Source organism: Gadus chalcogrammus, chromosome 23, assembly GCF_026213295.1.
Source record: "Gadus chalcogrammus isolate NIFS_2021 chromosome 23, NIFS_Gcha_1.0, whole genome shotgun sequence".
Taxonomy (NCBI): domain Eukaryota; kingdom Metazoa; phylum Chordata; class Actinopteri; order Gadiformes; family Gadidae; genus Gadus; species Gadus chalcogrammus.
In genome coordinates this window covers 4475926-4500855 of record NC_079434.1, presented here as the reverse complement: position 1 = coordinate 4500855, position 24930 = coordinate 4475926, and the positions used below count along the sequence as shown (strand labels likewise).

The following is a 24930-nucleotide window of genomic DNA, read 5'->3' as shown; positions in this document are numbered from 1 at the left end:
ACGGGCAGCAGGGAGCGGGGCTCCAGCGGGAGACAATCGCGGGCAACAATCCCTTTCTCCGCCATGTAGCGGTTCATGTACTTCAGGGAGTCAAAGCCAAAGTTCCCTTCCCCCAATTCCTTCTCAACCATGGCTGAGATAACCCCAACTACAGCCTCGTTGTGGAAATACTGCTGGGGGACCATAGGCAGGCTAGGGGAACTCAAATTAAGGTCAGAAAAACTCATAAAGTGAAATTTTCATGTCATGGGACCTTTAAAGACCAAGATGGGAACACATTAAACAAATGGTCTATTGGTCTAATCATTGTCTAACTAATTTCTTTCTGTTTGTCCATCTGCTTGTGGCTATGTGCGTGTGTGTCTGTCCACCCTGCGCTCTTTATCTCTGTCTGCCTGTTTGTCTGCCCGTCGCTCTGTTCATCCATTCTTCATTTTCTCTGTCTCCCTGTCTGCCTGCCTGTCTGTCTTTCTGTCTCTGTGTCCGTCCACCTGTCGGCCCGCGTCCCCTAGGGCCCTGAGATGAGCAGTGTGATCAGGAGCTACAACAGGATGGCAGTGGTGCTGGTGGAGTACGAGGCTTTGTACGTGCGTGGGTGGAGCAAGGCCGCCGAGAGCAGCCGACACCGGCTCAGCGCCTCGCTACTGGTCCGGGCCGACCCCTCAAAGGTACACACACGCACACACACCCCGTCACGCATCTATGCATGCACACACACAGATATGTCATGTGGTATCTTTGTGAACATTTGTGAACCGTCAAATTATGTCTTGTATGTTATATGGGTATAAATGGGTTGAATTCAATTGAATGTAACGGAATTGAATGTAACGGATATTAATTCAATGTAATTCAATGTACGGTAATTTTATTTTATTTTATGTAATTTCACAAAATCCAACTCCATTCTTTAATATGTAGTTATTAAAGGGTAAAACTGCTGTTTATACAACGGGGGGCCTAAATCCAGCGATCTGATTGGTTCCTAACTGTATAATGAGCGTATACATAACTGCTATGACGCCCGATCATTTTGTGAAAGTTTGCATATCACTCAGCGCCTGGAAGTAGAAACAGCTACAAAGTAAAACATATGTTGGATGATGGAGAGGGTGTAAATGTTGTTACTCCGGGAGTGAGCAAGGCGATGGAGAGACTAACGAAAGCTTAGGCAAGGTCGAGTGAACTGCTCCATAGGATAAATTGCCGGCGAACCGCTCTAACCGAGCCGTGTCTCAGAGGGACGCTAAAGTCTGTTGAATAGCGACCGTCGTGCATTTTGAAGGCAGCCAGGAGGGACTACTTTTTTGTATTCTTTAATAAAACGGCAACTTTGACTTTCTTGGTTTCTTTTTAAATGTAGTGTGTCTATGACTTTCGTTTTGCCATAATAGTAACCGTTGTATAAAAGCGGTAGATCACTTCAGTCAGTGGTATAATGAGCACATACCACAGCCTATCGTGATCTATTGCTTAAATATACCCTGCTGTGTCATTCCCATTCAGTTTAATTCTAACCGTCCCATGTGTTTCCCAGGAGCTCTTGGTGAACCTTGACCCCATGGTTCTGGAAGTAATGCAGGAGTTCTGGTATTTTACCAAACTGGGCCTGGCGGTACCAAAGGTTGTCGTGGCGATGAGCTCCAAAGAACAGCACATAAAAACGTTGTATCAGCGGTTAGTTATGTACAATTCTGTCTACAACTGTGTTCTTCTTTATTCTGTTCTATCTCTTCTGTTCTGAGTAGTGTTCCGGTCTTCTATTTTTCTCTACTCCTGTACGCTGTTCTCTCGCCACCTCTCCTCTCCTCTCTCCTTTTCTATTCTCCTTGCCTCATCTCTCCTCTCCTTTCCTCTCCTCCTCTCTCCTCCTCTCTCCTTTCCTTTCCTCTCCTCTCCTCTCCTCTCCTCTCCTCTCCTCTCCTCTCCTCTCCTCTCCTCTCCTCTCCTCTCCTCTCCTCTCCTCTCCTCTCCTCTCCCTATCCACCCTATCTGTCCTGACTTACGAGTATTGGGGTTGTATTGTGTCTCCAGATTGGTGCAGATACTCCAGGACTACAGGGAGATACTGGCCAGGATCCCAGCCATCCTCTCCCCCCTGATGGAGCCCTTCATCGGCCGCGTGGAGGCGGCCCTTTCTCCCGGACTCACAACCCTCTGCTGGAGCGCCCTTAACACTGACACATGTACGGATGGATGGATGGTCGGACAGTAGATAGATGGATGGATGGAAAGCTTAATCAAAATATAGACAGTCAAATAGAATGTAAGACAGATTGAGTTTTAAGTCATGATGTCTTGAAGTGTTCTACATCACAGAGTCATCAAGGCTGGCTCAAAGGATAACCACAATAATCAATTCAATGCAGAAGATGTTTGATAAATTATTTTCTTTTTCATTTCATTATTAATGTGTTTGAAGACTGAAAGGCGAAAGCCTAGCGGGACAACGCCAGACCAATTCACAAATGCGTATTAGTCTTGAACCTCTCTGAATTCCAAGGGGTGTCATCAGTGGAGGAAGACCGTAATGCCTCAGGAAACACTCGGACACCAATCAAACACGTGAAACATCCAGGGCAGCCATCTATGTTGTTTATTAAATAATATGCCTCACCGCCGCGATGCTCCCAGTGCAGTCATCGTAATAAACCCTCCCCATATTAGATCAATGCTTTCGATTGGCCCGAACCAGTTATGCTCCAGAGGTCAGTCACACACGTTGACTGAGTACATCATAGATGCAATATATGATGCTTTCTATTGTCGTCTGTCCGTCTCTCTTACCAGTCATAGAGAACGTCTACACGGCCCTGAGGGAACTGGATCAAGTGTCTAGGGTGGCCACAGACACCCTGGAGTGTCGCATCGAGCGGCTCCTCCAGGACATGGGGTCCTGCGGCCTGTTGGAGCTGCCCGTGGATGTGCCCGTCAGTCCCAATGAATTCCTGCAGCAGTCGGAGCGTTTGGTGGGGTCTGCTGCCCTCACTCTCTGCTGGTGAGGTCTTCTCCTCTGTGACGCGTCCACTATGAAGCCTGTGTTCTTCATAGGATATTAATGCTTTTTCGACTTTTTATATGACGTATGTACATGTTTTACGTCTGCTAAACTAAGAAAATCGAAGTCTGAGCTAGGGGGAGTACTCGCACACCCTTAGAACGCCCCTCAATACGTGCGTGAAACAGCTCCTTTGCCCTTAAACTTTACTTTACTTTACTTACAACTTCTCGGGGGGTAAATTTGCCGACCCACGCGCAAAGCAGAGAGGGTTACTCGGGATGGGGGCCTTTACGAAGCATGATAAAAAATGGGATGGTTTTTGAAAGATGCTAAAATTGGTTTTGCAGAAGAAACCAATCTCAGAATAATAAGGGGTATTCCTAACATACAAGCATTAACCTTATTCTAGTAGTACCCCCAAATACAATGATTAACCCTAAGGAAGCATTGCAAGCACTTTAATCTACCGTCAAGGCTCCTTAGAAACATGGAGCAAAAGCATTTTGTGGATCTTATACTAAATTATTTTTTATGCATGGTGTGGCAGTTGCTCCTAGGTGGCTTTAGTGGGCTCTTCCACCACCAGGGACACTAGGAGTTGTACATGACACCAGTTTATTGCAGAGATGCTACAGGCAGGTGTTCAGTGCGGACATGTCCGACCTCTCCCTGAGGAGGAGTTTGGTGATAGCTGGTTCACCCTGGGTGCATAGATTGCCCAATGCACCACAGGTGGGTAGCCTTGCCCAGCCCTATCTGTCTGACTCAGGCCAGGGGAGGCTACTTTAACCAGCCATCAACCACACACTCCAAATATGGTAAAACATAGAAAACGCCTTTGTACTGTGTACAGTGTAATGTTATATTATTTTATTACACAGCTCTTCTCAATGCTGTAGAGTGCTCTGTTCACTTGCATGGGCCTTCCTGACTTCCGGCGGTAAATTATTAACTGAACGTCGCTAAGCATATATTGACCGCTGTCAACGAAAGTGGATTTTTTGCCTCTAATCCACATCTTACGTACCACTCCGCAAGTAGTCCGGTAACTTATCAACCCCAGCGTATTCAGTTGCTAAGCGACGTCAACGTGTTTGGCAGACTATTTTTCTGCTGATCAACACTACGAATGGTCCTTTTTGGTACCAAATAAATTGTAAAAAGTTATTTTTTCATTTGGCAAATAGCCATGTAATAAGTGGGATAATGCATATAACGCCGGTCATTATCGAAAATATTTTCCCGATAATGCCCGGCATTTTATAAATTATCCCTTACATATGAGGTATGTGTTTGTAGGCAGAGTCAGCAGGTTGAAAAGTATGTGTTTGAACTGATGGACGAGCTGAAGAGGAAGATGAAGCCAAAAGAGACTGTGAATCTAGAGGTGTGTGCTCATACATACACACACACACGCACACACGTGCACGCACACACGTGCACACACACACGCACGCACGCACGCACGCACGCACGCACGCACGCACGCACGCACGCACGCACGCACGCACGCACGCACGCACGCACGCACGCACGCATGCATACATACATACATACATACATACATACATACATACATACATATATACATACATGCGCACCTGCACATTCCCACACGCACACACATACGCACACACATACGCACACACATTAAGGTTTATTCTCCTCTCCCCTCCTCTCCAGGGGTCCCACCATTGTCTGCATCCAGATGGGAAGCAGCAGACCAGATGTCAGGAGTGTCTTCCCTGTCGCTTCTTCAACCTGATCGGTCATGTATGCCAGCGGAACACTGATGCCTTGCTCAGAGGTCAGAGGACAGCACAACCCCCTGTTTTTTTACCATACAATTATTTTTAGCATCCTTTTTTACAGCACCTATCTTCATTGCTGCTAACTAGGACTTAATGTGGAGCAAAGCTTAGTGCATACTGCAATGTAGATCATCAGATACAAGTAATTCTGGTGCAAATCCTATCTCATAAAAGCTCATGGTCTCTTGGGGGTTGGGGCTTTTTGTATAAACCCCCAACCCGCCTCTGTCTCCCACCAGCCACCAGGTCGTCCCTGGAGGCCTTCAGGAAGCGGCTGCACGTGGTCAGCTCCTACCCCCCCACCTCCTCCACCTCCGACGGCCCCTCCAAGGACCAGGGGGGCCCCGCTCCCCTCTTCAGGGCCTCCATCCAGCTGACCATACCCAACATAGTGCTGCGGCCCAGCCTGGACCACATACAGGTACGTGTGTGTGTGTCGTTCAATGACCTTCTCTTTTAGACTCATTTTCAGTGCATGTTTATGATCCATATTATTCATTTCATTGTTAATGAACTGTATTTAGGCTCAATGGTGGATTGCAATTTTTTTTATTATATGTGTGTGTGTTTGTATGTTTGTGTATCTCTGCATGTTTGTACATGTGTGTGTGTGTGTCTGTATGCGTGTTTGTGTATGTGTATGTGTGTATCTGTATGTATTTGTGTGTCTGTATGTGTCTTTGTGTGTGTGTGTGTGTTTGTGTGTATCTGTATGTATTTGTGCGTCTGTATCTGTATGTGTGTGTATGTGTGTGTGTGTATCTGTTTGCGTGTATCTGTATTTGTGTTTGTGTATCTGTGTGTGTATCTATCTGTATGTGTGTGTATGTGTATCTGTATTTGTGTGTGGGTATCTGTATTTATGTGTGTATCTATGTGTGTGTGTCTATCTGTTTGTGTGTGTGTGTGTGTGTGTGTGTGTGTGTGTGTGTGTGTGTGTGTGTGTGTGTGTGTGTGTGTGTGTGTGTGTGTGTGTGTGTGTGTGTGTGTGTGTGTGTGTGTGTCAGGCTACGGTGAACAAAGTGGTGAGCATCGTGGTGTCCATGGCTAAAGACATCCCCTTGTGGTCATTCACTCACCTGCACCACAAACAGCTCCAGGTACAGCTCCGCCTCCACATACTACTATACTATATATACTATACTATAGAGGCCTCATTTACATATCATTTAAATATCTCTACTGTTTCCCTCCTCTCCTCTCTACTGTTCTCTTCTCTTATGTATATATATCTCTGCTGTTCCTTATGTCTCTCCTCCATGTCATTCTCTCTCTCTTTTTTCTGTCTCTCTCTCTCTCCCTCTCTCTCTCTCTCTCTCTCTCTCTCTCTCTCTCTCTCTCTCTCTCTCTCTCTCTCTCTCTCTCTGTCTCTCTCTGTCTCTCTCTGTCTCTCTCTCTCTCTCTCTCTCTCTCTCTCTCTCTCTCTCTCTCTCTCTCTCTCTCTCTCTCTCTCTCTCTCTCTCTCTCTCTGTCTCTTTATGTCTCTCTCCCAGTTGGAGCAAGCAGCCCTGCGGGATGCCGGGGACGACAGTCCTATCAAGCAGTTGGTCCTGAGGCCTCTGGACCGGCAGCTGGCCGAACAAAAGGATGTCACCAAGTCAGTTCCCATAACATGTTCTCTCTGGTGCCCCCTAGAGGCTGATTCCTGAAACAGTCCTGCTTCATTTCAGTTGTAAGGAATGGAGCGTTAAAGCAATGCTCCACACAGTATTGTATTTGAGTTTTTCTTCTCAATAATCTCAACAATAAGCACCAATGGATAAATGTATCAAGTGTTTAATTAATTATTATTATTAACAATACAACTTCACACTGTTAGCTCTCGTTACCTTTTCCAAGGTAGTCTGACGTCAAGACCAAGGCCCACTGGTGGGGCAGTGTTTGGACGTGTGGAGCTCTGTCTGGGCGGTGTGTGTGGAGCTCTGTCTGGGCGGTGTGTGTGGAGCTCTGTCTGGGCGGTGTGTGTGGAGCTCTGTCTGGGCGGTGTGTGTGCAGGCAACTGTTTAGCGGTATACTTCTTTCAAAATGAATGCAAGGATTAATGTTTTCATTTTGACAGCACTATTATGTATATCTATATCTATATGATATAAATATAAATGATAATATGTATCATATTTTATCTGATGTTATTCAGGGACATTTGAGAGGTAAATGATGGCACATTGTTTAGACATAGTTTGTAGTTGATATGTCTGTATATCTATCTGTCTGTCTCTCTGCCAGGTCTGTTATCCAGTTGGGCTCTGTGGTCTCCTCTCTCAAGACTCAGAGCACCAACACGCTCACACAACTAGCCCACTTCTCCACCCTCTGGATCCAGGTCTGTGGGATTCACACACACATTGTCAAAGTCGTATGTGTATGCGTCTATGTGCACGTGTGTGTTCTGGAAGTGTTTCTGTTCCGTGCATATGTATGTGTGTGTTGTGCATTACTTGTTTTTCTGTCGAGTTGTGTATAATAATAATAATACATTTAATTTAGAGGCGCCTTTCAAGATATGTATGTATCTGTGTATTGTAACTGTCATGTGTATGCAGGATCCAGAGGAGCAGGTGAAGAGCTTCCTGGAGACAGAGCCCTCCCTTACTGAGTTCAGCTCCCAGATCTCCCACTACTCTGTACGGCAACCCTTACTGTCCTCTACTGTACTGTACTGTCTCCCCCAAAACTGAGCTCTCACGCTTCTCTGCAGGGCAACGATGACTGTCCTCTACTTAACTGTACTGCAGTCAAAAACAAAAGTGTTTTGATCAAATGAACAGTATTACACGGGTGATGGTGAATAGTGAATTCCGTGGAAGTAGTAGAAAAAGAGGAATTACATAGTAGGCATAGAAATCCATTTTATATACTTATACAATGGCTGTGTTACTGTAACACTCCATACCTAAGTAAGGAGTGTTACAGTACACACTCCAATCTTTAACGAATATAAGACTATACTTGTTATAGATTGGACCAGGGGTTCGATAACGTCTTGTCCCACCCATGTGGGTACTTCTGGCACTGGACCAGTTAAATAAGCAGTACATTCTCAAGAATGTTTAGAAAAAGAGGGATAATTCACATTCCTCATTTCTATTGCACCCAACCGGCATACCCTGTATTAAAAATATTGCAAACACTAAAATTAGATGTGTCCTGTATGTGTGTATATTAATTCCTCTGCTGGGGTCTCTGGCCTTGTGTAGAAGCTGGAGGCTCAGATCGAGGAGCTGCCCGCCTCCTTCACGGTGGGCTCGGTGCTGCTGGACACGGAGCAGCTGAAGCTGTCGCTCACCCAGGAGTGCCGCGTGTGGAAGCGTGCGTTTGGTGCCGCGCTGAACCGCCGGGCGTCGGAGAGTATGGGCGAGGTGTTCTCCTTCATCGAGAGCCTGAACAAGCGCCTGCAGCGGCCCATCGGAGACCTGGAGGACGTGCGGGAAGCCATGTCCGCACTGAAGGAGGTACGCGTGCCTGGTGATCTGACCCATCTATAACCATCTTGGTTTCTCCCAACTATGCAGTTCGATCCTGTCACAGTTTTGCTTTTGCTTTTCTATTAGTTTCACTATCACTATTGTAATAGTTTCAATTTCACTTTTGTATTAGCTACACTTTAATCTACATATTAAAGGCATACAATTGATCATTAACTTCAACTCTAGCCATACCGTCAAAGTATTTTGCACACTTTTGCACCCTCCTTAACTTGTTATAGCCATCCTTAATCCCTTGATCCTCATGTGTGTGTGCCTGTTTTCCCCCCTTTGCTGGGTTCCAGGTGCGTGAGGCGGAGATCCGCATCGACGCCACCATTGGGCCGGTGGAGGAGTCCTTTGCTCTCCTCAACAAGCACCAGCTGTCCTTCAGCGACGGCAGTGCAGAGCGGGTGGATGGACTCAGCTACGGGTGGAAGAACCTCAACGCTCTGGTACACAAACACCCCAAACATAAAGCATACCATGGAGAGATACATAGATAACTCAGCCCACAATAAGTTAAACGTCCTTGTGATTAGGACCCAGTCGGACAGCGATGCCTTGACCTATGTAAACATAATGTTACCATTCAAGAGAGCTCAACTTGTGATGCTGTGACATATAGGCCAACTGGTGGACACCAAATCCATACTGTCTTAAGTACCTGGGTGCATACATTCTTATTATGGTTGAATCAAACCCAGCAGTGTTAATCCAATTTTCTATTATTTAATGAAACATGCAAAGATGCAAGCCGCGTTGTGTGGTAATGGCTAACTCATGCTGGCGTACATTATTTTACAAAAATGTAATGTAAAAATTAGTAAGTTAATTATTAGTTATTCTGCTTATACCACTGTTAGCAACATTAATTATATTTCTTTCTTACATCTATAGTAACAAAATAGTATTTTTATTGAATTAATCAGCTGAAATTAAAATAGTCTTACTATGAGCATTTTTTCTCTGCATGGTCAGGTTAACATCTGGTCGATATAGTGGGATAGCTTAGCTAGAAATTAAATAAGGATTGTGCATTTTAGGATTAAAGCGTCAAATTTGGTCGCTTGTAGCCAAAGACATATAGAACAAAATTAGATGTGGAGGCACGACGAATTTTCAATATGGTGGCCATTTTCAAGATGGCCCCGAGTGACCGCCTGTTTTTAGATAAAAATTCACATTAACAATGGATAATAGGTGATAGAAATATGACATTTGGTGCAATTATAGCCAGAGAAATGGGGAACATGTAAAAGACTGTTGAATATTGAGGCCATTTTTCAAAATGGCCACCAGTGACAACTTTTATTAGATACAATTTCATATTAACAATGGATAATAAGAGATAGAAGCATCAAATTTGGTAGTTATGCTCAAAGAAAAAACAATACCGACATGGAACCATCATATATTTTTTATTTAAACAATTTTGCAAAATGGCTGCCAGTGACAACTCTTTTTAGATCAATTTTCATAATAATGATGGACATAAATGATATGAGGATATATCTTGGATTAATCTACTAAGGATAGCACTTGAGAACCTTCATTTGAATTACTCCTTTTTCAATATGGTGGCAAAGATGGCAGCCAACTACCAAAGATTTTCAAGACGGCGGGCATGCCTGGTCGCCTAGGAAAACAGTGCTTTCAATACAATTGCATTTATCTTATTTGGATTACAGTTAGGGTAAGAGTTAGGGTAGTCTGTGTAGATTTGTGTACATTCACATTTCCACAAAATAAAATTGTCCTAAATAGAGTGGATGTCAAAGCACAACCAGGGCACACTGGTGACACCACTGCTGTGAAACTCAGCATGGGGTTCAGTGACAGCTAATACACTCTGCTTTATAAAGCTTCACTTATTTGTGGTAGTTTAGTGATAGTTTAGTTGTAATGTAGTTTAGTTTCCTAAATGCTATCTAATGTTAGCCCCACATCTAGTTGTTGATGACATGATTTAGTTAGATAGCCGCCCCTGAATAGACAGGAAGAGCAAGCGCGGGAGAGCTTACCCAAGAGTAAAGGGGCCTTAAATGACTTTCATTTAGTTACCCGGAAGGTGTACAGATCGCACAGGAATTAGATGTCACTGGATGAACGATCAGGCAAAGCTCTCGATCTACCGGTCCATCTTCGTTCCTATCCTCACCTATGGTCATGAGAGTTGGGTGATGACCGAAAGGACGAGATCGCGGGTACAAGCGGCCGAGATGAGTTTTCTCAGAAGGGTGGCTGGCGTCTCCCTTAGGGATAGGGTGAGAAGCTCAGCCATCCGTGAGGAACTCGGATTAGAGCCGCTGCTCCTTTACTTAGAAAGGAGTCAGCTGAGGTGGTTCGGGCATCTGGCAAGGATGCCCACTGGGCGCCTCCCTTGGGAGGTGTTTCAGGCACGTCCAGTGGGGAGGAGACCTCGGGGAAGACCCAGGACTAGGTGGAGAGATTATATCTCAACACTGGCCTGGGAACGCCTCGGGATCCCCCCGTCAGAGCTGGTCAATGTGGCCCGGGAAAGGGAAGTCTGGGGCCCCCTGCTTGAGCTGCTCCCCCCGCGACCCGACCCCGGATAAGCGGACGAAGATGTGATGAGATGAGATGAGATGGATGAACGATCGGTCTAGGTGTAGGGTAGTTATCACATCTGAACCTTGTTGTATCCCATATGTTAATGTGTTTTAATAAGGGTGGTAAAAGGATAGTCCCTCAGCCTTCACTTAAGAAAATGGCGAAGAACTTTAAAGTTGTGAATCTTGTTGATCAAAGGTCTACATCTAAAACAGACTGGAATCTGCAATATGTCAGGAAGTCGAAGCAGAAGAAGCATTGACATGCCCATTGAAAATATGCGAGTAGACAAGGGGAGTGGGTACAGTTAACTTGCAGAGCATTTGTCAAAGTTCAATGAACTTGGACAGCTCCCTTCAATGTTCGCACCTGAACGGTTAAATGAGGGTCAAGGTATTGAAGCAGCCATGGTTGCAAATAAAGCTAAATACCATAAAACCTGCCGGCTGAAGTACAATGCAACCATGTTGCAAAAAGCAGAGAAGCGACAACTGGAAGCAGGAGGTGAAAGTTTTGGCACCTTGCATAAGTACCCAAGGTCCCACTCATCTGAAACCAGACAGGATAACTGCTTCTTCTGCAAACAACCTCCTGGCCATGATGGCCTTCATGCTGCTGCAACATTCCAGTTAGACAAAAAGGTATGCACTTGTGCTACCCTACTTCAAGATACAGAGCTACTACGTAAACTCAGTGCCGGGGACATGGTGGCCATAGAAGCAAAATATCACATCCAATGCCTAGTAGGTCTCTATAATCGTGCCAGAGATGCCAACCTAGAAGATCTCGATGATAATGGGCAGGGACAGGCAGCATCAGCCTCTAGCATCGCATTTGCTGAGTTGTTCCTTTATATAGAAGAGACCAGACAAGATGCAGAAACAGCACCAGCCAACAGTCTAGCTGAACTCTTCAAGGTCTACAAGTCCCGAATGGCACAGCTAGGTGTAGAGGTTGATAATAGGGTACACTCTAACCGCCTGAAGGAGAGGTTTCTTGCTGAGTTCCCTGACATGCGAGCATACACCAAGGGCAAAGGGGTCCTGATGGCCTTTGAAGAAGACATTGGCACTGCCCTTACAAAAGCCTGTAAACATGATAGAAATCAGGATGCTGTACATGTTGCACATGCTGCACAGATTGTCCGCGTCACATATTTGGTGAAGCCAAACCATTTAATGGTTTCTCTGATAGATGCCCTGACGATTCTGTGCCACAGATTTTGCACAACCTAGTGAACATGATCCTAGAAGGACCCAGCATCAAAGATCAGATGGCCAAAGCAACATCTCCAGCTGCACTTGCAATTGCTCAGATGCTAAAATTCAACAGAGTTGATTTTGTAAAAAAGGCCATTTTGTAAAAAAGGCCAACATATTGAAAAATCTTGATCCCTCCACATGTTCCCCATGTCATTTGGTGAGTGCTGCCTGCAGCGCTCAACTATTGTTCTTCATAAGTTCATTCATTCTTTCTTTCTTTCTTTATTATTCTCTACAAACTTTGGGACCTATCTCCTTCCTAATTTTTTCACCTAGAGACTCCATTCAAATTTCAAAATATTCAGAATAGCTTGGAATCCCGCGTTTTTTTCAGATTTTTTCAATATTTTATACTTTTTAAGATATTCTAAAAAAAATTAACATGGGAGTCTTCTACACTTACACTTACTTTTTTGAGTGCATTTTGCGCAAAAACGGAGAGTGTGCCAAAACGCAGTGCATTAAGGCCAAAGACGGCAGAGACATACATTTTAAAGTGAAATACATGCATATCTCCGATGTTTAAACAGATCTCACATTGCGTATCTGAAAATAGCAATTGGATGCATTTGTTTGAAGTTGTCTTTCTGAACCAAGGCCATTCTACGATGCAGGCTGGGAATTAAAGCGGTACACACGTAATTAAAAAAAAAACCTTCATGGTTGCTTGCAACAATTCTATGATTTGTTCCTGCTGTGTCGTCTCCCTAGGTGATTGAGAACCAGAACACCCTGGTGAAAATCCAACCCTCCATGAAGGCCGATCTCCTGTCTGGTGTGGAAGCCTTTCAGACTGAGGCCGAGAAATTCTACGCAGAGTACGACCAGAGGTACAAACCACCCACTCACAAGCTCACATTCACAAACACATACACACACGCTTGCACGCTAACATGGACGGACACACACACACACACACACACACACACACACACACACACACACACACACACACACACACACACACACACACAAACATGCAAAAAAAAAAGATTATGCCAAATATAACAATATCATGTGCTTGTGTGTCTGTGTGTCTGTGTGGGTTTCTATGTGCATGTCTATGTGTGTGTGTTTGTTCGTGCAGTGGTCCAGGTGTGGATGGCCTGGCACCGTCTGAGGCCAGCTACAGACTGCAGGTCTTCCAGGCAGAGTTTGATCAGCTGTGGAGGAAATACACCGCATGCTCTGAAGGAGAAGAGCTTTTTGGGCTTACTGTCAACGGTTAGCAGTCTGTCTGTCTGGCTGTCTAGTTGTCTCTGTATCTCTGGCTGTTTGTAAACACAGCCCGTTTCCAAGATTCCGGCTGTTTCCATCGGTTTCACTACCTCACCGAATCATAATTTATCTATTCAAGTATCTAGTTCTCTCTCCCTCCCTCCATACCTCCTTCCCTCCATTCCTTTCTTCTTTCCTTCCTTACTTCTAAATCAAACAACCTCTAATCCTTTATAAAGCTCCACAACAATATGTATGTATGTGTGTGTGTGTATTTTTGTGAGTGTGTGTGTGTCTGAGTGTGTGTGTGTGTGTGTGTGTCTGAGTGTGTGTGTTTGTGTATGTCTGTATGTATGTGTGTGTGTCTCTATGTGCTTGTGTGTGTGTGTGTGTGTATGCGTATGTATGTGTGTGTGAGTTTCTATGTGTCACAATGTGTGTGTGTGTGTGTGTGTGTGTTTATGTATTTGTGTATGTGTGTATGTGTGCATGTATTTCTGTGTGTTTCTATGTGTCTCAATGTGTGTGTGTGTGTGTGTGTGCATGAACCCCAGAGTACCCAGAGCTGCAGCGCATCAGGAAGGAGCTGGGTTTGTTGTCCAAGCTGTACTGTCTGTACACCGCGGTCACCAACAGTGTGGCAGGCTACCAAGAAATGCTGTGGGCCGATCTCAACACAGACACGATCAACACCGAGCTGCAGGAATTCCAGAATAAGTATGGGATCTGCGTGCGTGCGTGCGTGTGTGCGTGCATGCATCTGTTTGCGTATGTGTCGGGAAAGGGTATAACTGATGAAATTGGAAGACCCCATATCAGTGCTTGGATATCTAATTTCTCTCCATGGGAAGATTTGGTCTGCAGTTTCCCTGTTTTTTAGAAGAGAATATTCTAAACTTACTCAATCTTTAACAATATCCTATGCACAACTTCCTTTGTATGTGAAACCTACTTCTGAAATGTTTCTCTATCACACCTTACCTCATCTGCTCTTCCTCCTTGCTGTCTCCATCAATCCATTCCACTTCCCTCCCTCCTTCTTCTGCAGGATCCGTAAGCTGCCCAAGGCCCTGAAGGAGTGGCAGGCCTTCAAAGACCTGAAGAAGACTCTGGATGACTTCACTGAAACCTGCCCGCTGCTCAACATGATGAGTAACAAGGTCTGTCACCATTGGTCCACACAACCCTTGGGTTAGTAGTCAGTTGAAAAGCCAGCTAGTGGCCAGATTTCTACTTTTTCACTTCAACTTGGATATCTTTCCCTAAAACGGCAACAAAATCCTAATTAAAATCATGGTTTATTTATTTCCAATGACTCTCCCTCTATTTTCCTCTCTCTCTCTCCCTCTCTCTCTCTCCTAGGCCATGTTGCCCAGACACTGGACTAGGATAAGTGAGATGACCGGTCACAGCTTCCAGGTGGACTCAGACACCTTTTCCCTGAAGAACATCCTGGAGGCCCCGCTCTTAAAGCACAAGGAGGACCTTGAGGTATGATCCCAGAATGCATTTCTGTAGTATTAACACAATGCTAATCCTTATAACTACGTATGTGATGCACATTTATTTTTTAGATTTAAGAAATTTAGGACGTTTACAAATAATACAAATTAGAGCAAATTATATCTCATAGTAGGCTCCCTAAAAGTAGAAACATTTTGTCAGAGCTAGTAAATGTTCTATTAACACATATCACGTGTCTGTGTGCGTGCGTGTGTGTGTCTGCGTGTGCGTCTGTGCGTGCGTGCGTGCGTGCGTGCATTTGCGTCCAGGATGTATGCATCAGTGCCACGAAAGAGAAGGACATCGAGGCCAAGCTGAAGGACGTGATGGCGGAGTGGAGCGCCCACACACTCACCTTCGCACAGTTCAGGACGCGGGGGGAGCTGCTGCTGAAGGGGACGGACACGGCGGAGAAGATCTCCCTGATGGAGGACAGCCTGATGGTGCTGGCTTCTCTACTGAGCAACAGGTATAGGGCGAGGGCTGTGGGGGACAGACGGACAGGGAGGCAGGGAGGTAGGGAGGGATTGGGAAGAAATAAAGAACGTAAAATAAGCAGGAATGGAGGGAGGGAAGTAAGGTAGGAAGGAAGGACAGACGGATAGAGGAAGCGAGGGAATGAGGGAAGGAATGGATGGAGGGAAGGAAGAAAGGAGAGATGGATGGAGAGAGGGTAGGAAGGAAGAGTTAGATTAAAGCTTGAGAAGAAGAATATGAATCTGTGGGAAAAGTGAAGAATTAAAACTGTTTTGTATGTTGTCTTTCAGGCGGCTTTTGTAAATGTATATTCATTTTTGATGTAGAACTTTTTTTGATGTTACATAGCAAATTGGCATAACTGTGAGTCAGTGAGTATGACCTCCTTTTTTTTTTTGTTCTTCAGATACAACATTCCCTTCAAGCCATCCATCCAGCTGTGGATCCAGAAGCTGTCCAACACCACGGAGGTCATCGAGAAGTGGATGTCAGTGCAAAACCTGTGGATCTACCTGGAGGCCGTGTTTGTAGGGGGGGACATCGCCAAGCAGCTTCCTCAGGTCAGTAAGAGGACCAAGGAGACTACAGTTTACTCTGTGCACAGATCACATATACTCTCATATCAAGTATAACAACACTGACACTTCATGTAAGTGACAATTTACACAATAGAGTATTAAAGTGAAAACATCACGCTGTCCTGGCAACCGGATTTTCAGTTCTAAACAACCGAATGAGAGATGGCGTTTTCCATCGCTGTCATGTGTTGTTTCTTTCAAAATGAAAATAAATAAATTTCAAGAGGTGAAAATCACAACCAATCGAAACATGTCGAGGCTTTCATGTATTCCCCTGGGGTAATAAAAGGAAAGGTTCGACGACGTTACTTTAGTTTTTTCTGTTTTTATATGAAGACAATCTATTCTCAATATTACTTACATCATTGGTTAAGCAAACTCGCAAATCAATTTGCAAAAAAATCTTTCATTTTCTATAAAACGTTTGTGTGGCATAGGATTTCCCCTTGTTAATTTGGTTTGTGTAGAACCGAAAATCGGTTGCTATGGAATCGTGACGTGACGTCACACTTTAGTACTCTATTAGCGGTAACAATTTGTAATAGCCAACCCGGTATCATGCTATTTCGTGCTCATGCGCACAAACGTTATTTGAATCGTGTCCCAGAGCACGATTGTCCTACTTTTTTCGTTCTACACAGAACGATATGTAAACCAATGCATTCTGAATGGGAGCGTTTTTCAGACGAGAGAGAGAAAGAGAGAGAGAGTGTGCGCCGACAGTACAGTGGACCCTCGCTCTCGTTATATATCTGTCAATATTTCCGAGTTTCTAAGCAGACCTCCTCAAAAACTGAAACTAACTGCTCCACAGAACGCGCGTTTCTCAGACAATTTACGTGCTGAGAGAGAGAGAAAGAGAGAGGGAGAGGCTTCAGAAGGGGTGTGCGCCTCTAGATATGTTAATATTTTCATCTTTGAATGTAAACCCATGCATTTTGGATTGGAGCGTTTCTCAGAATATAGACGGGTATATATATATATATATATATATTCATTATATACGGCGAGGCCCTCTTAAGCCCATCAGTCACTTGGCTCCGCAGTGTCCCTCTCTATGGCTCCCTCCCTCCCTTTTCCATTGTGTTCAGAGAATTTATACCGATATAACGAGAAAGGATGTAATGATAACGGCAAGAAAATAAAGGCACCATGGTCATAATAATTTAAATATAATTAAATTAAAGCGTGTAACGAGGAAATGAGGCGGTCTAGTTGTGGGCCAGCAGAGGCTGAATTTTAACCGAACCGGGGTGCTTTTGGACAGTAGGGGTACACTAGACCTCAATTGCAAGCATACTCAGGAGGAGGAATGACCTCTCACACATGATGCTTAATAAATTGTTTAAAATAATCATGGCTCGTTAAATCTATAAGCTTGGTGTTTTGCTTTCAAGAATAGGTTATAGGCTGTGTCACTATAAAATCTGTCCATGCGCATCTCTCAGAGTGACGTAACAATCCACTAGACAGCGACAAAAAAGAAAACGAGTCAAGTTTATTACAAAAGTAAGTTATTAATTACAAGTCTAATCTGCGGAAAAAATAAACTATTGACATATATGTAATTAGAGGCTGCACTGTACTGTCTGCGCAAACCATTCTGAAGCCTCTCTCTCTCTCTCTCTCTCTCTCTCTCTCTCTCTCTCTCTCTCTCTCTCTCTCTCTCTCTCTCTCTCTCTCTCTCCCGCTCTCTTTCTCTCTCTCTCGCTCTCGTTTCGTTTTGTGGAGCACGTTAATTGTCTGAGAAACGGGCGTTCCGTGGAGCATGATCATTTCAGCTCTTGAGGAGGTCTGCTTAAAAAAAATTGAAAATATTGACATATATATAACTAGAGGGTGCACTGTACTGTCTGTGCACAGTCTCCCATTCAAAATGCATTAGTTTACAATTCGTTCTGAAGAACGCAAAAAAAAGTTGTAAAAAAAAAAACCGGCTTGTAATAGCGGTACATTCATTGACCATTCATTTTGATCTTTAATGCAATAAAAAGCATTAACTTGAAGTTAATCAACACAGTTAAATTACGTCTCTAGTAATCATTCCAAATGTTTATTCATGGTGTTTATATGGGGCTAGGTTTAACCCTGAACCCAACCCTAAACCTAAACCTTAGCTCTAACCTCTATGCAAATGCTAAATCATAATGCATACCACTGCATTATCTTATGGTCAATGATTGTACCCTTCTTTTAAACGTCCTTATGTATCCATGTAACCCGTCCAGTACAGGTTGACAGAGATCAATGTCCAGGTAGCTGGATGGAGGGATTGAGCAATGGAGGAATAGATAGATAGATGGACGGAGGGAGGGGTCAATGGATGTCTCGATGGATAGATACAACGGTAGATAGATACTGCAGACAGACGGACAGATAAGTTCAACCAAGGCATGTGTCTGCTTTAGGAAGCCAAGCGTTTCCAGAACATTGACAAGTCATGGCAGAAGATCATGCAGAGAGCCCACGAGATACCCGGCATTGTGCAGTGCTGTGTGGGGGACGAGACCCTCAACCAGGTACCTACGAGCCTGGCAGCAACACCTAACACCACATTGCTGTTTTCCATGATGCTGTCTGAGGCATAGGATTTTGTAATAGTTCTTCTTCCCACTTTGTAATTTCGGCTAGTTCTCTTCTCATCTCTCCTTCCTCTCTCTCCTCCCATCTCTCCTCTTCCCGCCCCTCTCTCCCCTCGCCTCTCTCCTCCCCTTTCTTCTCCTTCCTCTCCTCTTTTTGCTTCTCTTTTCCTGTCCCCTTCCTCTGGCTTTCTCTTTCTCCTCCTCCAGCTCCTGCCTCACCTCTTGGAGCAGTTGGAGTTGTGTCAGAAGTCTCTGTCGGGCTACCTGGAGAAGAAGAGGCTTGTGTTCCCACGCTTCTTCTTCGTGTCCGACCCCTCCCTGCTGGAGATCCTGGGCCAGGCGTCCGACTCACACACCATACAGGTTGTCGGGACACCAACCGGGCCAGGCCAAAAATAAATTAGAATAGATGTTAGATGTTGAACACAAAGAACACAAAACAAAGAGTATAACATATATTGCCTATGAGTGGCCTCTAAAGGGTCCATCTGCTCTAACAGCCTTAGGTCCACCAACTGGTTAGCCGCCCTAACCATCCGTCAAATGCTTGTCTTGCCGGGTATATGTTATTCACCACATGGCAATACCATTCCTTGACACAGTATATATGCAGGTGCACGAGAGACACACAAGCTCACATATACACCACCGCATACAGGTGCACTAGAGACACACATACACACACAACAACACACACACCTTTGGTATTTTCTCAATCCTTCTGTAATGTGTGAACTTTCTTTGCATATATGTAACCTATTTTCGGATTTGTGTGTGTGTGTGTCTGTGTTTGTCCCAGGCCCACCTGTTGAGTCTGTTTGATAATGTGGACCAGCTGGGGTTCAGTGAGAAGAGCTATGACCAGATCCTCTCCTTCCAGTCTCATGAGGGGGAGAGTGTGGACCTGCACCAACCCGTCCTGGCACAGGTAACACTCCTGACACCCACACCGACACACACCGACATACACACACACACACACACACACACACACACACACACACACACACACACACACACACACACACACACACACACACACACACACACACACACACACACACACACACACACACACACACACACACATACATACATACATACATACATACATACATACATACATACATACATACATACATACATACATACAGTTCACCCATTGTTATGTGGAGGTTGACTCGCTGCAGGCACCAGGTGTTCTGTGATCGTCGTCATAGTAAACCATGAGGATCTCTCCCCGGGTGGTGTGCTCCGTCCAGGGTAACGTGGAGGTGTGGTTGGGCCAGCTGTTGGAAGGGGTCAGACAGACTCTGCACGAGGTCATCCGACAGGCCCACCACGCCATCAGCGACCCGGGCCTCAAAATCCTGGAGTTCCAGTCGGCGTTCCCTGCCCAGGTGGGCCTGCTCGGCCTGCAGATGATCTGGACCCATGACGCAGAGGAGGCCCTGAAGCTCAGCAGAAGCGACAAGAAGGTCTGTGGAAGGTGTTCAAACTCCAAACAAAGCAGAATATGAGCAGAAAGAAGTGGTGTAGACCCCTGTTTTATTCGAACTGCTCTGAACCGTCAACAAACAGCTAACTGAGCAAACATATAAAGACTAAGGTTAGCTCCATTTTATATGGTATTGCTTCATGGCCCACTGGGCGGCGCTATTTTATGATCTCTTGATGGACTGAGGGCAGAATGTACGCGGTGATGATGACCTCTTGAGCTACAAATCCAACCGAATGCAATTGAAAGCAATCTAATGTTATGTCATGTAATGTAATGTATTCCAGTCTAATGAAATGTCATGCATCTGATCCTTTATTAGCTACCATTTACATTTTCACTGTGTACGTTGGGCTCCTAAAAACCAACCCATGTTTTTTCATTGGCCGGCAGATAATGCAAACCACCAATCAGAAGTTCATGGATGTTCTGAACGAGTTGATCGACATGACGACCAGGGACCTGAGCAGGAACGAGCGGACCCAGTACGAGACTCTCATCACCATCCACGTTCACCAGAAGGACATCTTCGATGAGCTGGTGGGTGCAGCAGATAGGATGGATGAGATGGGAATCGCTGGTGTAGAGGACTCTCTGATCTTCAAACCTCCTATTTCCTTCTTTGTTAGGTGAGCATGAACATCCGATCCCCGCTGGACTTTGAGTGGCAGAAGCAGTCCCGCTTCTACTTCCAGGAAGACACGGACCGCTGCGTCATCCAGATCACCGACGTGGAGTTCGTCTACTGCAACGAGTACCTGGGCTGCACCGACCGCCTGGTCATCACCCCGCTCACAGACAGGTAGAGGCACACAGACAGGTGTTTAGATGTCATCACCCCACTCACAGACAGGTAGAGGCACACAGACAGGTGTTCAGAGGTCATCACCCCACTCACAGACAGGTAGAGGCACACAGACAGGTGTTCAGAGGTCATCACCCCACTCACAGACAGGTAGAGGCACACAGACAGGTGTTTAGATGTCATCACCTCACTCACAGACAGGTAGAGGCACACAGACAGGTGTTCAGAGGTCATCACCCCACTCACAGACAGGTAGAGGCACACAGACAGGTGTTTAGAGGTAATCACCCCACTCACAGACAGATAGGAGACACACCGACAGGTGTTTAGAGGTTATCACCCCACTCACAGACAGATAGGAGACACACCGACAGGTGTTTAGAGGTTATCACCCCACTCACAGACAGATAGGAGACACACAGACAGGTGTTTAGAGGTTATCACTCCCCTCATAGACAAATAGGAGGCACACAGACAGTCGAGACGCAGGTGAACTGCAGATTCAGATAGACACACCACAGAAATCTAAACAAAAGGTGTTCAGTCAAGGTGTGTGTAGTTATACAGGGGATGTCCAAGATAAGATCAAGTCATGTGACGTCTCATGATACCTGAGATAACTTTAAGATTGAACCTGATCAACAACATCAAGATCCAAAAACATACCGAAAAAAACCCCAGCTGAAACAAAACACGACAACCTTTGAAGGGTCCTTGTGTTGAGGTGTTGTTTCCTCTGTCCAGGTGCTACATCACCCTGTCCCAGGCCCTGTGGATGGGTATGGGCGGGGCTCCGGCTGGGCCCGCAGGGACAGGTAAACCGCCAGCCACCACCGGCTCCCATGCCTCTGTCATACACACACATAGCAAATCAAACAACGCGCCCTTCATGATTCAATGAACGAATGGGCTGGAAAGACTGCGCTGTGTGAATATTTGTTTTGATTTGACTGCATCTGCCGCATGAGCCAATTTAGCTTTTAGACTGCTCCCGGCTGATTTCTGTCTTTCTTGATTGGTTTGGGGAATCCATCTTGCATGTTAATCGCAGATGTGTGAAATGCAAAACTTCTCAATGGCAGACCAAGTAGGGAGGGAGGAGTTAGAGAGGGATGGAGATGTTAATTGGGTAGTTTAGTTAAAAAATTTAGCTCTGTTCTGCTCTTTTCGGTTCTTTCCATTTACAATTCCCAAATCGTACCTATAACACCTTTTAATCCGTTCGAATGCCATTACATCCCTTATTCAACACAGGAAATTCAAATCTTAACTATGACCATGTTAGTAACACATGCATCATGAAATTATAGAATAAGCAGATTGTGTGTTGTTGAGACCAGTCCAAGGGGTCACTTCAATACATGTTTATACTGTGTGTGTCAGGTAAGACGGAGACCACCAAAGACATGGGTCGCTGTCTTGGGAAGTATGTAGTGGTCTTCAACTGTTCTGACCAGATGGACTACAGAGGACTGGGACGGATCTACAAAGGTAGGGAAACATGGAGTCATCTGATGTCCCCACAAAGCCAGATTTACGAGAAGTCTGTAAACTCTCATCAACTATCTATCCCTCTTTCTTTCTGTCTATCTATCTCAGTCTCTGTAACTCAGAGACTGAGAATTAGAGTATAATTGGTAAAAAGTACTAGAAAAGGTGTGAACAAAGTATAGTACCACACACTCCCTCTCTCCAGGGCTGGCCCAGTCAGGAGCCTGGGGCTGCTTCGACGAGTTCAACCGTATCGAGCTGCCCGTGCTGTCTGTGGCAGCGCAGCAGATATACGTCGTCCTACTGTGCAAGAGGAACAAGAAGAAGCAGTTTGTCTTTACCGACGGGGATATTGTGGACATGGACCCTGAGTTTGGCATCTTCCTCACCATGGTAATCCGTGTTCCAACCTTTTGACCTAGCATCCATAATGTTAGATATTTAGATAACCATGACATATCGACCTGCAGACAGTGAATGGTGACTTGTGTAGGGCCGTTGCCGACGCAGTCGACAGTTCTCAGAGCCCTGCCGACTGCCCCCTCTGCTGCACAGAGGGCATGCTGCTTGTTTGTTTTGTTCAAAGTTTATTCATATCGAACGTGTCTTGTGTCCAAATAAGTCGACACTGCACTTCCTTGGGTCCCCAGCAATAAACACGCCTAGCGTGAACGACATCAGATGAACAATTGAGGGATATGCTATGGAAATACATTCATACACACACAAGCACAACGCAGATTCCTATCTAACACACATTCCGTCATGCAGACCGTATCGGAGTCAATTGCTCCTACTCTCCAGCAGCGTAGATAAATCTCAAATTTAATCGAAAAAGTGTGCCTCGCTTTTTGAAGGAGGGCGGGTTCATTAAGGATAGGGAGAGGGACGGGCGAGGAGCGGTGGTGTTCTTTCATTCAAAATGTTCAGCAAATCTTCCAGATTATACCTTGACTCTCTTGAGGACACAGGTCTGGGAGGGATCCTCAATGGTGAGGAGTGAGTTGACCTGAGCTGGTGATAAATGATGCCTACCTGTTAAAGAACGTTGGCTCATCCTCCCAGTCCTCCTCGTCTCCAGAACCCAGGCTACGCCGGGCGCCAGGAGCTCCCGGAGAACCTGAAGATCCAGTTCAGGACGGTGGCCATGATGGTGCCCGACCGCGCCATCATCATGAGGGTCAAGCTGGCCAGCGCCGGTTTCCGTGACAACCAGGTGCTCAGCCGGAAGTTCTTCACCCTCTACAAGCTGTGCGAGGAGCAGCTCTCCAAACAGGTAATAACGTCATGAAGAGTAGCACTAGTATTGAACCTAGTACTGATACTGGGGCATGATAGTCTAGTGGCCAGAACGTTCAACTCCCAATCGAAATGTTCTGGGTTCTATTGCCATGGCATGAAAATTTCACTTTTAGGTTTTCTGACATTAATATGACTTCCCCTAGCCTGCCTATGGTCCCCCAGTAGCTAGCAATGGCGTAACGAGTAGGTATCCTGCTATGCCTTTGTAAAATGAAAGCTCTGACGCTCTGATTTCGAATTTGGCCCCATATAATAATTAATAATAATTCATTATATTTATATAGCGCTTTTCAATGACCCAAAGACGCTTACAGAAGGGGGGGACCTAACTCACCACCACCAGTGTGTAGCACCCACTTGGGTGATGCACGGCAGCCAATCTGCGCCAGAACGCTCACTACACACCAGCTTGAGTTGGAGAGTGAGGGAATTGATGAGTCAGCCAATTGTACAGGAGGATTATTAGGGGGCCAGATTGAAGGAGCCTGGTTGGGCCAGGACACCGGGGAAACCCCTACTCTTTGCGATAAGTGTCCTGGGATCTTTTATGACCACAGTGAGTCAGGACCTCAGTTTTACGTCTCCTCCGAAGGACGGCACCTTCCACAGCACAGTGTCCCCATCACTGCACTGGGGCATCGGGATTGATGAGTGAAGGGGTTGAAAAAGTAGCCACTTACAGCACCTGGTATTCCCAGGCGGTCTCCCATCCAAGTACTAACCAGGCCCGACCCTGCTTAGCTTCCAAGATCAGACGAGATCGGGCGTGTTCAGGGTGGTATGGCCGTCATATGTCGTCATAAGGGGCCAAGTTACCTCCCCTCTCTCTGCCTTGCCCGCCCAGAGAATTTGGCCTGCCAATGAGACAATTTGCTACGACCGTGCGAGTGCCACATGTGTGTGTGAGTGAATACTATGGCTTTGACTCCAAACTTCGTTATTCGAATATAATTCGAATATCAAAAAAATAAATCAATATTCTAACAAATATGAGGCAGCCCTTAATATTCAAACATGTTATGGGCATTCTTTTTTGTAAATGTCTTTGCTTGAACGTTGTTTTCAATTCAGATTCCGAGGCTTTTTCAGGCCTGGTGAAGTTGCAAATCGCGAGCTCATTAGCAAGGCTATGATTGGTCATCTGGGCTCCTGTAGGTGGCGTTGCGTCCCAAGTAGGGCTGGGATAAACGATTATTTTTTAGACGATTAATCTAACGATTCATTTTCGAAGTCCGATCCGATTTCGATTCGATTCGATTATCGATTATCTCCCCATTAATTGACTAATAGCAATTTATACATGTTGATTTACATATCTGAACGTATCTGGCCATGATAATATATATTATATGATATAGATATCT

General features: G+C 45.3%; 1 protein-coding gene and 1 non-coding gene across 2 annotated transcripts in view; one reads left to right on the top strand and one right to left on the bottom strand.

Moving 5' to 3' along the window:
* dnah5l (dynein, axonemal, heavy chain 5 like) overlaps window positions 1-24930 on the top strand; it is a 69268-nt gene that overhangs the window by 15274 nt on the left and 29064 nt on the right. The window contains exons 20-49 of the mRNA XM_056584431.1: window positions 513-668; window positions 1538-1677; window positions 2035-2186; window positions 2791-2998; window positions 4301-4388; window positions 4685-4808; window positions 5052-5233; window positions 5820-5912; window positions 6306-6409; window positions 7039-7135; window positions 7356-7436; window positions 8010-8264; window positions 8582-8731; window positions 12824-12942; window positions 13200-13336; window positions 13885-14047; window positions 14379-14490; window positions 14693-14821; window positions 15103-15302; window positions 15717-15870; window positions 18297-18407; window positions 18678-18833; window positions 19270-19398; window positions 19733-19948; window positions 20362-20508; window positions 20598-20770; window positions 21518-21588; window positions 22157-22264; window positions 22470-22657; window positions 23346-23540. Coding sequence (XP_056440406.1) covers window positions 513-668; window positions 1538-1677; window positions 2035-2186; window positions 2791-2998; window positions 4301-4388; window positions 4685-4808; window positions 5052-5233; window positions 5820-5912; window positions 6306-6409; window positions 7039-7135; window positions 7356-7436; window positions 8010-8264; window positions 8582-8731; window positions 12824-12942; window positions 13200-13336; window positions 13885-14047; window positions 14379-14490; window positions 14693-14821; window positions 15103-15302; window positions 15717-15870; window positions 18297-18407; window positions 18678-18833; window positions 19270-19398; window positions 19733-19948; window positions 20362-20508; window positions 20598-20770; window positions 21518-21588; window positions 22157-22264; window positions 22470-22657; window positions 23346-23540 — 4338 coding nt within the window. The remainder of the gene's footprint in view (window positions 1-512; window positions 669-1537; window positions 1678-2034; window positions 2187-2790; window positions 2999-4300; window positions 4389-4684; window positions 4809-5051; window positions 5234-5819; window positions 5913-6305; window positions 6410-7038; window positions 7136-7355; window positions 7437-8009; window positions 8265-8581; window positions 8732-12823; window positions 12943-13199; window positions 13337-13884; window positions 14048-14378; window positions 14491-14692; window positions 14822-15102; window positions 15303-15716; window positions 15871-18296; window positions 18408-18677; window positions 18834-19269; window positions 19399-19732; window positions 19949-20361; window positions 20509-20597; window positions 20771-21517; window positions 21589-22156; window positions 22265-22469; window positions 22658-23345; window positions 23541-24930) is intronic.
* On the bottom strand, window positions 24240-24358 carry LOC130377776 (5S ribosomal RNA). Its single transcript, XR_008894360.1, has one exon. It is a non-coding gene; the product is annotated as a 5S ribosomal RNA (ribosomal RNA).